General features: G+C 42.3%; 1 protein-coding gene across 3 annotated transcripts in view; it reads left to right on the forward strand.

The window, feature by feature from the left end:
• The window catches only part of NELL1 (neural EGFL like 1), a gene marked incomplete at both ends in the record, with an annotated part of 883,126 nt that overhangs the window by 207,850 nt on the left and 660,710 nt on the right, over positions 1–14,566 (forward strand). For all 3 annotated transcript variants that reach the window (XM_082845633.1, XM_082845634.1, XM_082845635.1), the window contains one exon: positions 6,433–6,532. In XM_082845633.1, the coding sequence (XP_082701759.1) occupies positions 6,433–6,532 (100 nt within the window). The remainder of the gene's footprint in view (positions 1–6,432; positions 6,533–14,566) is intronic.

A 14,566-nucleotide genomic window follows, 5' to 3' on the forward strand; every position in this document is an offset into this window, starting at 1 on the left:
GAATGAGGCATTTAGAGACATGCTGAAGCTCTCAGGGAACTCGAATCTGGTTCTTTTTGGGGAGCTTTGGGGGAGGGAAGGCTCTTTCCTGTCTCCTGTCTCTCATTGGCCAGAATCTACCGCAGGAGTTAACTCCTTTGAGCCTCCCCACTGCGTTTCCCATTCGCTCTTTCTTGGCTGCCCCTGGGAGTGGTAGAGATTCCATGGGTCTGGACAGTCTGGCGGGTATGCAGGTGTGGTGGTCCTTCTGCGTCAGTGGGGACTGTGGGGTGGACTCCTTAGTCTGTGGCAGAGGTAGAGATGGTGTGACAGTGAGGGCTCCGTGATCTCTCAATCAACCATGGGAGCTTCCAAACCTGGGAGTGGGGAAGCGGGTGGGTGGCCCCCAACGTGCGGCTGGGACATGACCACATAGGGATGGTGGGTGGATTAAATGAGATAAAGCATGTGAAGGACTTCATTGGTACAAAGTAAGCCCTCAACACGTGTGAGCTATTTTTCTTATTCCACATGACCATACATGTCCTCCCTGAATATAAGGCAGATGTCACGTTCCCTGTGGATTGTTTCACTTCTGGGGGAGGGAAGGTGATTTGGACTCTAAAACCCTTACTTTTTTCTTCCACCTCAAGGGAAGTTGGGATGACTAAAGGCAGTCTTACCCACTCTGCTGATGATCCCAGGATCCACCCTGCATCTGTCACTCACAACTAGCAACCCCCTTTACATATTGGGCAGAAGTAGTGGGTAACCCTGGCAAGGGTCACGATTGTGACTCCATCCCTGTTACCAGCAGAGAGGATCAGGGCAGACACCATCTGAGACCTCTAGAAGATATGGGTGTGGACTTACATGCCAGCATATTGGAAATGTACTTAACATGATTATTAGCACATTGTAGGTACTCTCCTTGCTCTGGTTCATCTTCTACTGTTTTTGTTTTGTTATGGTTTTATAACTTAGGAAGAAGTTGGGGCAGACAGGTTATTCTCTTTGCATATGTGGTTTGTGTGCATGTGAATAATTGCAGCATCTTTTAAAAAGTCATTAATTTCTTCATTTATTGTCTTTCTACAGTTATTTACTAAATACTTTATGCACAGAGGGAAGCCTCACTGACAATAATATTTAACATTTCTTGAATATTTAGTATTTTCTAGACACTATTTAAAACATTTGAAACTTTATCTAATGTAAACCTCATAATAACCCTGTTATTTGGTAGGGGTAGGTAGCATTATTATCATCCCCATCTTACAGATGAGGAAATTGAGGCACACATGATCAGAGTCACATAGCTAGTAAAGGAACCAGTTGGGATCTGAACCTGTGTGGTCTGAATCTACAGGCTCCTCTCTTAGCCTCTCTACTGCCAGTCCTGATGGTGTTAGACTTGCTTGGAAATAGTTCGCATTATTGAATTGTAGAAGGGTGGATTCAGAAGGATTGAATGATCACTTTTCAGTCTATCTGAGAATACCAGATTGGTCAGGCTATGGCTCATTGATTCCCTTGATAAAGGGTAGCATTTATAAAAGGCCAGAGAAGAGCTTCAGGACACATTTAATGGATGTGGTCAGCAGGGAGAGAGGGTGATGGGTGTAGGATGAGAAGGCCTCGGGTCTCTCTTGGGCAGCCTTTTGCAAGATTTAAGCCTTAATGCCCTAAGGTACCTGTTGTATATGATGAATTAACTTCTCTCCTAGACATCTAAAATGGTCTTGCATAAGTGCTATCCTTGGGAGAATTGAACAAATAATTACTCAAATAATTTGTGTTCTTTTTTTTTTTTTTTAATGACAGGTCATAGTCACTAGACTGCTTGCATGACAAGAATGGATGCATGCACTGAATTTAGGAAGAGAAACTGTTTCCTCCTAGTCTGTCTGGGAACAGTTTCCCAGCCTTTGTTTGTGTTCCTCATTTGGAGGACAGTGTTTGTAACTTGCCTACACTGTATTTAAGACTATAATTTGATTTTAATTTCCTGTTATTAGCTTGGTATGTCAATATGTAGTCCCATTCCCATAACTGGACTGAATTGATTATACCTTTTGAAAATATAAATAGCAAACTTGTACAATAATATATTGTAAGTTATGGGAGGTCAACCTTTTTTCAAACTAATCTTAATAAAATCACACATAAACTTCTAGTCTTATAAAAGGTCACAGCCTCAGCGGTAAATTTTTAAAGATGTTTTTATTTTTATTTTTTTACATCTTTATTGGAGTATAATTGGTTTACAATGGTGTGTTAGTTTCTGCTTTACAACAGAGTGAATCAGTTATACATATACATATGTTCCCATATCTCTTCCCTCTTGCTTCTCCCTCCCTCCCACCCTTCCTATCCCACCCCTCTAGGTGGTCACAAAGCACCGAGCTGATCTCCCTGTTCTATGCGGCTGCTTCCCACTAGCTATCTATTTTACGTTTGGTAGTGTATATATGTCCATGTCACTCTCTCACTTTGTCACAGCTCACCCTTCCCCCTCCCCATATCCTCAAGTCCATTCTCTAGTAGGTCTGTGTCTTTATTCCTGTCTTACCCCTAGGTTCTTCATGACATTTTTTTCCCTTAAATTCCATATATATGTGTTAGCATACGGTATTTGTCTTTCTCTTTCTGACTTACTTCACTCTGTATGAGAGACTCTAGGTCTATCCACCTCATTACAAATAGCTCAATTTCGTTTCTTTTTATGGCTGAGTAATATTCCATTGTATATATGTGCCAGATGTTCTATGGTTCAAATGCAGATCCCCAGTTGACAAAAGGCTGCCTGGTGATCCATGCGTTTCATTTTCCTGGGATCATTTCAAAGCTTCAGCAAGCCCAGTTAGATAAGAAACAAACTTTTGTTTTCAATATTTTCACCAAGTGATTCTAGAAGTTAACATACTGTTTTATTTCGTTTTATTTCTTTTATCAAGATGAATAAACTCTCCTAGCAGTCTTGGTCAGTTTTGTCCAGTTATTGCTGCCCTGTGACATTATTTTAGGCTAGCAACATTTTTTTTTATTTTACTTAAAGATGTGAGTTTTATATGGTATTAGAAATTCAGGTTGAAGCATAGTGACTAGTAAAGAACTTGAAAGTGTTTATATTTGACATGGTGACAGTTACTCTAAATGAGAAAGAATGGATGAATTTTGCCACCAATGCAGAGTTCCAAAGGTCATAAAATAACATACCACAATCAGGAAGTTTTAAAAATGTTAATCATCAGATACTTATTAGAGAGAGTTTGAAAATAAAGTAAAAAATGGTTTGTGCCAAATTATGTGGCTGGACTAAATGGACTTGGTGGCACTTACGTTACTGTAATCACAGTTCATATTATTTTCAAATTCATGTAAAGGGGTTTGTCTCTCTTTGAACGTTTGGAATTACGGTCTTACTCATTAAGTATGTTAAAGGTTGATTGGAATTTTTGACTGCTTTAATCAGTAGTCAAAGCAACCTTTTATATGTAAAAAAAAGAACGTTTCATGTGTAATTATTTTTTAAAAAGCCTTCTGTGGCATTTTAATTTTTTTTAATTCAAGAATTTATTTTATTATTTTTTTTTTTTGCGGTACGCGGGCCTCTCACTGTTGTGGCCTCTCCTGTTGCGGAGCACAGGCTCCGGACGCGCAGGCTCAGCGGCCATGGCTCACGGGCCCAGCCGCTCCGCGGCATGTGGGATCCTCCCGGACCAGGGCACGAACCCGTGTCCCCTGCATCGGCAGGCAGACTCCCAACCACGGCGCCACCAGGGAAGCCCGGTAGTGATGTTTTAAAATACACAGAATTTGAAGCAGTTTGCTGAAGCTTGTTGACACGTGACACAAAGATAGGGGTTTTAAATGTTTTCAGATAGCCACCAAAGAGATATTACTGCATGCAGATTTTTAACTTGTATTTACAAACATTTCATGTCCAAAGCATTGCAAAATGAGAGTCTTGATTTTTCCCATGTACCAAAAACACATTCACCTTAGATTTCAATGACAAATGTAGTGTTTTTAATATTGCTTTTTTTAATAAAAGCAAATACATACTCAAGATACAAAATCTGGACTACAGAGAATGGAAGGAAATATAAGGAAGTAAAAGAAAATCACTCCAGAATCTCACCACCTAGAGATAATCTCTTTTAACAGTTTAATTTTTTGACAGCAAGAGTGAAATTTATCTCATCGTCTTAGTTGAGATTCTCCTAGAAGCAGACCCTGAGCTCAGGATTTTAGTACAGTGATTTATTAAGATAGTACTCCTGGGAGGAAGAAGTAAGGGTGTGGGCATGCAGGCTTGGGCAGGGCAGGCAGCTCAGCAAGGGTGCAATTTTAGGTGAAAGGTCAGAGGTACCCTGATTCAGCTGGGGTTCTGAACGTACCCCAGCTATCATCTCCCCTTGAAGTAAAGAACCTCCCATGCCTGTCAGTCACTGGCTCTGGGCTGTGGGGCTGGGGGTTGTGGAACTTGTAGGTAACTTCTGGCTCCCTACAAAGTGGCTCCAGTGCCCAAAGGGACCCTCTGAGGGCTGAGAGATGAGCCATTAGCAGAAAGGCATTTGAAGTTGGGAGATGGGCACAGTGAACTGATAAAAGGGATCCAACAGAGTTCACCATTCATGTTTATGCAAGGAGGCAGTAGATAATGAATAAATACATTAATATTGAAGGATCGAAGTCAAGGCAGCAATGGTAAGTAATTAAGCATTGTGTTTCCCTTTGCATTCAGCTTATGCTGCTGATAGTGAGGTTATTAACATCCATTGGTTTGTAATAATCGGTTTGATTCCTTTTGCAATTCCCTGTTGCAAAAGCTGAGGTTCAACTGATAGGCATACTGCCCTTAGACTGGTGCTAGCTCTTGAGGCCAGGTACCATCCAGCGTGGCCTGGATTCAGGGGTGAGAGTGGAATGTAGCTGAAACGGGGACCGTGGGCGAATAGCAGGGTCAGTTTTCAGCATCTTAGGGCCAGTTTTAAGATAGGAGAAAAGCAAGAGATCTAGATGCCTTGGGACGGATCAAGAAATGAAGAGCAAAAGGGAACAAAAGACATCGCAAGGAATGCCTTGGCTGAAATTTATGAGAAAGGAGAGGAAACCATGGTGCCAGTAATCCAGATGATGGGTAGTTGGAAATTATATTACATTTGACATTTAAAGTTATGTTTATGTTCATATTTACGAATGGATGTGCCTGGTACAATGGGAGTTCTGCCAAACCAGGGAACCCTGGAATGACAGCATATCTTGGAGAAGGAAAACTCAGAATCTCCCCCATCCTTCCTGGTGGCCCAGCTCCATCCTGTTCTCCCATCTGTGTTGAGAATTACCTTTTGGACTTAAATGAGCTTGCTTCTTGGTTGACTTAACCATGCTGTTAAGAATGGGAGAAAAAAACTTAACATTTTAGATAAAATAAGGGACTCTCAAACCCTTTTTTGTAGTAACTATTGAGCTGATTTTAAAAATTCAGAGTGAAACTAAATATAGATGCTAGTGATGTCAACAGAGGACCTTTGGTGAAGTGAGGTCCTAAAGATTCGCCTGCTGAATATTTAAAATTTTATTGTAAGTGATTTTATTTATTTCTAGGGAATATCTAGTGCTCATCTAACTGACCCACTTTCAGTTCATCGTACCTGTATACCTTGGTCCTTGCTGGTCCCTCTGCCAGGAAACTCTCTTCTTCCTTATCTTATTCATTATTTAGTTCCTTCAAATGTGGCATTTTCTTCATAATTTCTCCCCACTTGGGCAGAATTAATTATTCTCCTGTGATGAGTTACCATAGCATAATTAGAGCACATTGTTTTAGGACTTACTGTATTGTATTATGGTTTCCAGTTTAAGAGGTTTTTTTTTCCTCCCTCCATCCAAACTGTGAGTTCATCAAGGGCAAGGAAAATGTCTTATTTATCTTTGGGTTCACAGTGCTTGTGATCCAGGGCAGTGCCACAGCTGTCTCATAAAAGCTCATGAGAGCTCATTGTACATAACTTCCCAACTCTGTGGTCAGTAATGTCATGTTGGTAGTTCACAATGTCCGGTTATTGACACCACAGAAATCAGCAAATGCTAACTTTAGGGTTCCGCCATCCAATAGTCAATTGTTAAAAATTTACCAGCTCTACACTGTCGGTGACATTCTGCTATATAGAAGATACTCAAAACCCCTTTGTTAAAACAAAAAAGAAAAAAAAACCCAATTGTTGAAATTGAGGCTCTTCTGATACAGAAAGGGAAATTGACCTTCTCTCTTCCAGGAGTCTCATCCGTTTAATTTGCGACTTTGTCATTGTCGTGAGATTCCTGGGATTCCTGTTAATTATCGTAGGTTGTTATCACTGCAGGCTGTTAACAATGAGCATTTATGTTTGGATCAGCAGCTAAAAATATGAACTTTGTTTTGTTTCCTGATTATTTGGCCTGCAGGGTGGAGTTTTAGTAAAAATTACTGAAGCGTGCCCTCCTTTGAACTGCTCAGAGAAGGATCACATTCTCCCAGAGAATCAGTGCTGCAGTGTCTGCAGAGGTAAGAGGGCTTGGCGGTGGAGCTTTGGGTGGGGATGGAGGGCAGGGATTGAAGGTTTAATGACTAGTGTGATGACAATAAGAATTGTCCAAAACTCTGCTACTTAGATATGTGTATATGCTATTTTACCGTCCTCAGTTATAGTCTTATCAATTGTAAAACGGGGATAATAATCCTATCTACTTCCTAAGACTGCTGTAAGGATTAAATGGGATAATGCATAAGCACCTAGCATCATGCCTACCACGTGATGAATATTCAGTGAACGATGGTTCCTATAATAATAACAGTTCCGGCATCATTATTGCATTTTTTTCTCATGAGTGGGATTGGGAAACATTCTTTTTTTTTTTTTTTTTGTGGTACGCGGGCCTCTCACTGTTGTGGCCTCTTCCGTTGCGGAGCACAGGCTCCGGACGCGCAGGCTCAGCAGCCATGGCTCACGAGCCCAGCCGCTCCACGGCATGTGTGATCTTCCCAGACCGGGGCACGAACCCGTGTCCCCTGCATCGGCAGGCGGACTCCCAACCACTGCGCCACCAGGGAAGCCGTGGGAAACATTCTTATCAGCTCTTTCCATGGGCCAATTCCCCTATCTGCCAGAGGATGACATACACTGAATCCTTACTCATAGATTTATATACTGCTTTTTTATTTCCTGCAAGGAAAAAAGCTTCAAGTAAGTAGCACTTAACTGCTAATTAATGCACGAGCAGAAATTATTTTGCTGCCTATTCCTGAAATTCCCCTCTTTTCCAAATTTATTTCTTCAAATCCTCTGGATCAAATATCACTTCCTCTCTGAAACTTCTCACCCAGGCAGGATTAAATAGATTAGGAGAATCTAAAATTGATTTGAAATCTTACAAAAAAAATCCAGTTAAACTCATTGCTATTATTTTAAACCTCTACCCACCATACAGTCTTCTCCACATTCTCACATATCCAGTGAGTTAGATTCTTTCTGGTTTACCTTGGAAGCTTCTAGAGTTAAGAAGCCGGGAGCATAACAGTTTAGCTCAGGTTATATCCTATCTTACTTTTTTCTGTCTTTTCTCTAACACAAGCATTGGCAGATATTTTCTGTAAAGGGCTACAAAGTAGCTATTCTCACCCCTGCTGTTGTATTGACAAAGTGGCAGAGGTGATAGGTAAATAAATTAGTGGCAGTGTTTCATTAAAATTTCATTTTGAGAAACGAGTGGCAGCTCGTAATTCGCTGACCCCTCCTCTAGTACCTTCTGATATATAAAAGTATATATTTGATCATGGCATGTTTTCAGCTTGGGCTGAGATTTCTCTTTGTGGTTAGTCTAAGAGAGCTGTGTTTTGGTAAAAATTCCCAGGAAAACTTAGTACCTGGATAACCGTAAATGGCTGTTAGAATTCGTGGTATGCCGTCAGAGTATCTCCCCTGATTTATCTGCTTTCATGGCTACAAGTGTATTTGCAGCTCAGATGCTTTAGAAAGACTAAAGACTGACGGGAATTTCAGAGGGATGCATTTATTGGTAACTGATAGGGTTGTTAAGTAGGTCTTATAATTTAATGCAAAATCCATCACTTGATATTTGTTAAGGGGCCAAGTGGGACTCAGTGTATGTAAATCCTTTCTGATTTATGGTTTCATTCGAGCAGGATCATTGATTATCCCACAGAAATTCAAGAAGATTTTCATTGCTCTGACCCAGTTTACAACAGACTGGGTACCACAGCTTCTGCTAGCACTTCTCGGGGATGTGGAAACTTTTTTTTTTTTTTTACCAACGAAGATGCTGAGAGATGTGACATCTCATTGCAAAGTTGACTCATTTAAGGCTCCTGTTGCTAGCGACCTGGTGGCTTTTACCAAAGCTAAGTCAGCTTTGAGGGGAAACTGGGAGGCAGGAATAGGGCTTCATAGATGCGATCATAGCCAGGGCCAATCTGTACAGTTGAGGATTTTCTTCTTCCTCCCACCTGCTTCCTTCTCAGCCGGGAAACTACCAGCTCTTTTATTTAGCAGCTGATGGTTTTTCTTGGAGGCGCGTGTGAGTGAGGGAGTTATTTATGTCCCTTGACAAGTCTGTGTTTTAACAGGAACCAACATGTGTCTTTAGAAGAGATAGGGAAAAGCTGGAGAGGTTCTTTTCCTGGGAAGCAGGTTGAATGAAACCATTTGGGTATATGGATTCTCTTAGGTTTCTCCTATTTATTCCTATCTCAGAATTCAGACCCTAGAATGAAAAAAGCGTTATTTTTGACTGAAGCCCTTGTCAGCACCATTTACTGTCATTACCTCCTTTCCTGTTGACCCATAGCAGAGAGGAGCCCAGAACATTCAGCCCACTTGTCCACATACTGGGACTTGCTCTGCACATTGGACAATCAGGAAATGAAAAGGATATTTGTCTGGGCAGTGGGGTGTTCTCTTTTTCATAAAAATGTAAAATTTCTGTGATGATGGACAAAAAAATCCATCCAGATGCGCTCAAAGGTCCATTGTCTTGACCTATGCTCTCCATGACTTTTGCTCTGTGTCTCTTAATTCCAATTTATTTCCCAACAGCGTCCTTAAAAGTAGCCTAAGAGTTTCTCACGATATTGTGGGAGATATTTTTCCCCTTTGACTTCTGTTTGTCTTTTACCTTTTCCTCTGTGCTCGTGTTTTCTGAGTGGAGTCTTGGAAGATGAGGGGGGCTGGACAGTTTTGATTCTAATTAGACTGGGAAAGCCCGTTGGGCCTCTTCTAAGGCACGTTATTCAGTTCTCCTTCCCCCTCCTCCTTGCCCCTCTCAAAACCAGAAAGTAATGAAAAGATGAGAAACGCTCAATTTCTGTGTAAACTAATTTTTATCCTGCATATGGAGGGGCTATACCATTTGCTTTGTGGATTGAGACTGTCTCCTGATTGACAGGCAGCGAGCGAACAGAGAGAGGTAAGACTGATGACCTGAAATACTTATTTCAGGGATGAGCACAGTGGTGTGATTTCAGCTGTGTGGTTTCTGCCACCCTGATTATTATTGATTACAGACACGGAAGTGGCTGTGGCCTCTTTCAATACCTGTACTGAAGGCCCTTCAATTAGCATATTTATCATCTCTCTTTGTCTTACTGGGAGTGTCAGGTCTTTAGTCTGAGGGAAATCACCCCTCAGTATCATCGCTCAGAAATCTGAGTCAAAGCCTTTCTCATGCCTGCTTGGGGATTTGAAGTTTTCCAAGGTTTATTTTCATTAGGTTTAGGCTGGAATTTGAGAAAGCACAGACGGTGCTTTTTGCCCCCTGTTGGTTGATTAAATAGTATCCATAAAGCTCTCCAACTTGGAAAAAATAACGCTTTTTTTTGTTTGTTTGTTTTTGCGGTTCGCGGGCCTCTCACTGTTGTGGCCTCTCCCGTTGCGGAGCACAGGCTCCGGATGCGCAGGCTCAGCGGCCATGGCTCACGGGCCCAGCCGCTCCGCGGCATGTGGGATCTTCCTGGACCGGGGCACGAACCCGTGTCCCCTGCATCGGCAGGCGGACTCTCAACCACTGCGCCACCAGGGAAGCCCTAATGATTACATTTTATGAATCGATTCTTTGAATGTAGGAGAAAAGGGAGGGATGAAGATATGCTCCTACCATAGAGAATAGTCCTGTCGTTTTCATGTCAATGACTGAATGAAATTATTTTCAGTACCAGCTGAAGGCTCTGTTTCATCCGTGAAATAGCGTTAAGACCCATTTTGCAGAGTTATAACTTGTTTCCTCAAGACCTAACGTGTTGGCTTGATTATGAAGCTAATTTTTTTTTACACTGAGTCATGCCCATTTTCTGATACGGTGGTATGGTGATACAGCTCCCTCCCCCCCTTGCTTCCATTCAAGGAGAGAGGTGCAGATTATAGCTTTATACTGGGTTTTTCTCTTTGTGGGAATCAGACCTAAGACCTTCGAGTTAAGGATAACAGGCTCTGGCTGATTTATACTGTTCGTTGTATCAGCAGAACCGCTATCCACACTCGGTGCTTGGACACCTTGACTCTTCAAATCTTGGGTAATGACAGATGCTGTAACTCATTTCTCTACCCTTCAGAGAAAAATGAAGGTAATCAGCTGAACAGGTAGTTATATCCACAGGGCTACTGGTGCAGCCAGGATGCTGTTAGGGACAGAACTGCAGGACAGTTAGGGAAGACACATGCAAAAAGAATCAAGATGTTAGACGTTGGCAGGGAGAAGCCACTTTGCAGTTGCTGGGATCCACCATCTCAGTCACCAGCGACACTACCCAGAGCAGCCCTAATCACTGGTGCAGTTTGTTTCTGATGCCTCAGGACAGTGTGTGCTGGCAGCATGAAATCTGTTTACCCTCATCATTACCTTGAGGTAATGGCCATAGCAGGAGCCCGTCCACTTAAGCATAAGGCCACGAGGGTGGAGAAAGGGGAGTGGGTACCGGAGTGACGTCTATGCTTCTGCCTTGGAAGGAGTAACAAAAGTGTGGCTGTAGCCCCAGCGGAAAAAGATTGCTCATAAGTTGCCAGTGCTCTCAGTTGAAGGGGGAACAAAAACCAACGTGACTCTGTCTTCTCAGGATCGCTCCGGGAAAACACACCGATCGTTTGGCTCATCCCAGAATGCTTGCTACACTCCTTAGGGTTTTATTCCCTTCATAATTGGCTCTAATTTTATCTTCAGTGTTGCCAGTGACTGTGGAGGGTTTGGCCGCATGTTTAAGCTTTTCAGTGTTGAGGAAAAAGTTCTTTCCGACATCTGTTCCCAATGTGTTTATCTGTAATTTTAATTCATGCCCACTTGCCTTGTCATCTGGCCTGGGCTGAAATTAGTTGAGATTATTACTTGTACTACTTAAGATTTTATGCCCTTCAGTTAACTCCTCCCAAAGAGTCTTGGTGTGGCATGATCTTTTTTTCTAGACCTCCTCATCATCTTAGATGAATTTGTAACTGAAATGGTTTTAGAGGATTTCAGTGTATTTGAGATGAAAAGAGACCTGTAAAAGAGGCACTTAATCAGAAGGTAAACTAGTGCCTGTATAGAGGAACCCATAGTTTATAGATGGGTCAGGTCCTCTGCATATTGATAGATGGAATCTGATCAAAATACCTGCAGCCGTGGACCACAGTGGGCACTGGAAAGACAAGGCTATATGCTCAACTGTTGAGGTTGGGGACAGAGGACCTTTGGAGAAGAGCTCAGTCTCAGGGAGCCCTTGAATTCTGTGTTCCTGAAAGTGCCACAATGGATCCAGGCCCAGGGAGCCTTGGGAAGGAGGCACATTGCCCCAGAGAGAAGAACTGAAACTAAGACCAGGCTGCCTTGGACTGGAAGACCCCTAAGTGTTGACTACTGTAGAAAAACCAATTGCTTTCTAAGACAGAACCTGTGAGAATCCAGAGCTCTGTCTCTAGTAGGCCCATCCTGATGTTACAACCCTCTGTCCACAGGAGCTAAAGGACTGTCCTCACCCCTCCAGGGCCCAGGCTTCTGTGGTATGTATGTTGGTTGTGGAGTACGTTAGGACATCCTGTTCCCATAAAGGATCTTTGGGCCGTGTCCCTCCTATAGGGCCAGTCCATGGGTGGAGCTGTCTCCATACCAACTAGGCACATGGAATGTATTGTACTCGGTTTACCTTTGCTCCTTGTGACTTTCAAGCTTGGGCAAGCAGCAGTGATATGAGGAGCATTGGCTTTCTAGGATTCGAGTTAGTGTAGAGGAATCTGAGGTGCATTTTCAGGTTGTCATTTCAAAGGTAACCTGCTTGACCCTTGGGGGATGCATTAGGGACGGGAGATTGAGGACAAGCAGTGGTGCCCTATGTGGAATCAGACTTTATCTTAGAGAAACGAACTCCTGCCCAGGGGTAGTGACCTATTCATTCCTTCCTGTGGAAGAAGTCACAGTAGTAAACCGTAAAGATGCTTATCCATTGTTGGATGGAGAAACCAGAGATGAAGCAGAATGGGTGGATGGTTTGCTGTAATTATAAAAAGGTACAGAGTGGGATCTGGAGAGTGGCAGTGTGAGGGCTTCATTACGATGGGCGGGGTTTATTATATGCAGATTAGGCCAATGGATTTAAAGAAAGCAAAGAGTTTTACAAGTGTTATTGATCTTTCACTGGCAATAGAACTCTAGATTCAGGACCACGAAGGGAGTCCAAATTTTAGACCGCTCCCAATGAGAGGAGAAAATATGACCCCAACACTTAACGTTTCTTCTTTAGTTTCCTTGATCATGTCGTGGACACATGCTGCTCCCTGTGTTTGGAACTCTTATGATTTGTCCAGTCGACCTCACTCATCCCTCAAATCTCCTTTTGATACCTAGTGTTAGGACCCTTCTCTGTGATACATTCCGGAAGTACCTTGCTCCTCTCCATCACAATATTTCCTGTAACCCAACACTCAAGGGTAGCCATCCCTGCTAGAGTGTTAGATGAATGAAGGCATGTTTATGATGTCTGTGGCTTTTTTGTTATATCCCTATTGTCTAGCACAGCGGCTGGGCACACAGCAGGGGCTTAATAGTTGTCAAATGAATGAATAGTACCTCTGCCAGGAACTAAAGGAGGTGTTTGGAATAAAACCTGGAATCCCATTTCAGCAGATTGTGTGTCTTCCTCTGAGCATCTGCTCATTTCCATCACTCGAGCGTAAATAAGCTCCAAGTGGGTCTTACTCATCTTGGTATCTCATCCATGGATGGTGTTCTGTCGTGTGATGTTATTTTTCTTCTGACTTTGAGTCCCCAAGCAGCAAGTAATAATGGACTGTGTGCTGGAGAAAGAAATAAGGTTTGTTCCTTTGAAAGGTTCAAGGCATGTCAGGGACTAGAAATTGCTAATGACTGATGGAGTACTGGTCTCTTTAGGTCAGGGTTGGCGTTCCTTGAATGTCCCTTAATGATTAAAATTATGGCTGGGAGGTCGTGTAGAGTGGTGGAGAGAGACTGGGTATTAGAATCATATTTGGGTTTATATCTCTTTCACCCTGCTAGCTACGTGACCACAAGGAAGGTAATTAACATCTTTGAGCCTTGGTTTATTCATCTTTAAAACACTCCTTTAATTCTAGTTTTGAAAGACTGAGGATTTAGTCATTAGCTCTACAAATATTGGAGTGTTTATAATGTGTTGGATATTGCCTTAGGCACAAGGGAAACAAACTCACAGGGTCCTTTCCCTTGCAGAAGTGAGCTTCTCATGTGAAGACAGACATTCAACAAATAAACACAGAAATTAACATGTAATTAGTAATTGTGATACCTGCTATAAACAAGAAGAATAGGGTGGTATGGGAGAGAGTAATGGGATTTTCTTTAGACCTGAGGGACAAGAAAGCCTTCTCTGAATAGAATATATTTAAGCTGGGACTTGACGGCTGAGTAGAAATTATTCTGGCAGGGATGTTTCATAATGTTCTGAGTTGGTGGGACAAGCTTGCAAAGACCCTGAATCAGGAAAGAGACTGGAGTACTAGAGGAATTAAAACAAAGGCTGATACAATTGGAGGGAAATGACAGAGGGAGAGGAGAGCCTGTTTGTTGTTTCAAATCAAAGTTAAGGATTTTGTATTTTTTCTTAAGTAAAATGGGAAGCCCTCACAAGATTTTTAAGGGGGATTGTGACATGACCCAATCTGTTTTATTTATGTATTTATTTATTTAGGCTGTGCTGGGTCTTAGTTGCGGCATGCGGGCTTCTTAGTTGTGGCATGCGGACTCTTAGTTGTGGCATGTGGGACCTAGTTCCCTGACCAGAGATTGAACCCAGGCCCCCTGCATTGGGAGCACGGAGTCTTACCCAGTGGTCCATCAGAGAAGCTCTATGCCTGGCAAGTTAGAAAAACTCAATAAATAGCAGCTTTTATAATAAAAGTGTTCTCTGTATTTGGACCAGTACTAGTTAAATGATGTCACTGTGTGCTTCTAATTATAGGACGATAATTCCACAGACTCTAGAGCTACTTATTAAAAATATTCAAGTAAAATAACGTGAATATTGAGTATGTGTGCGCATGTGCGTGTGTATTCTACAATCTGG

Source organism: Leucopleurus acutus, assembly GCF_964270905.1.
Source record: "Leucopleurus acutus genome assembly, chromosome: 8".
NCBI lineage: Eukaryota > Metazoa > Chordata > Mammalia > Artiodactyla > Delphinidae > Leucopleurus > Leucopleurus acutus.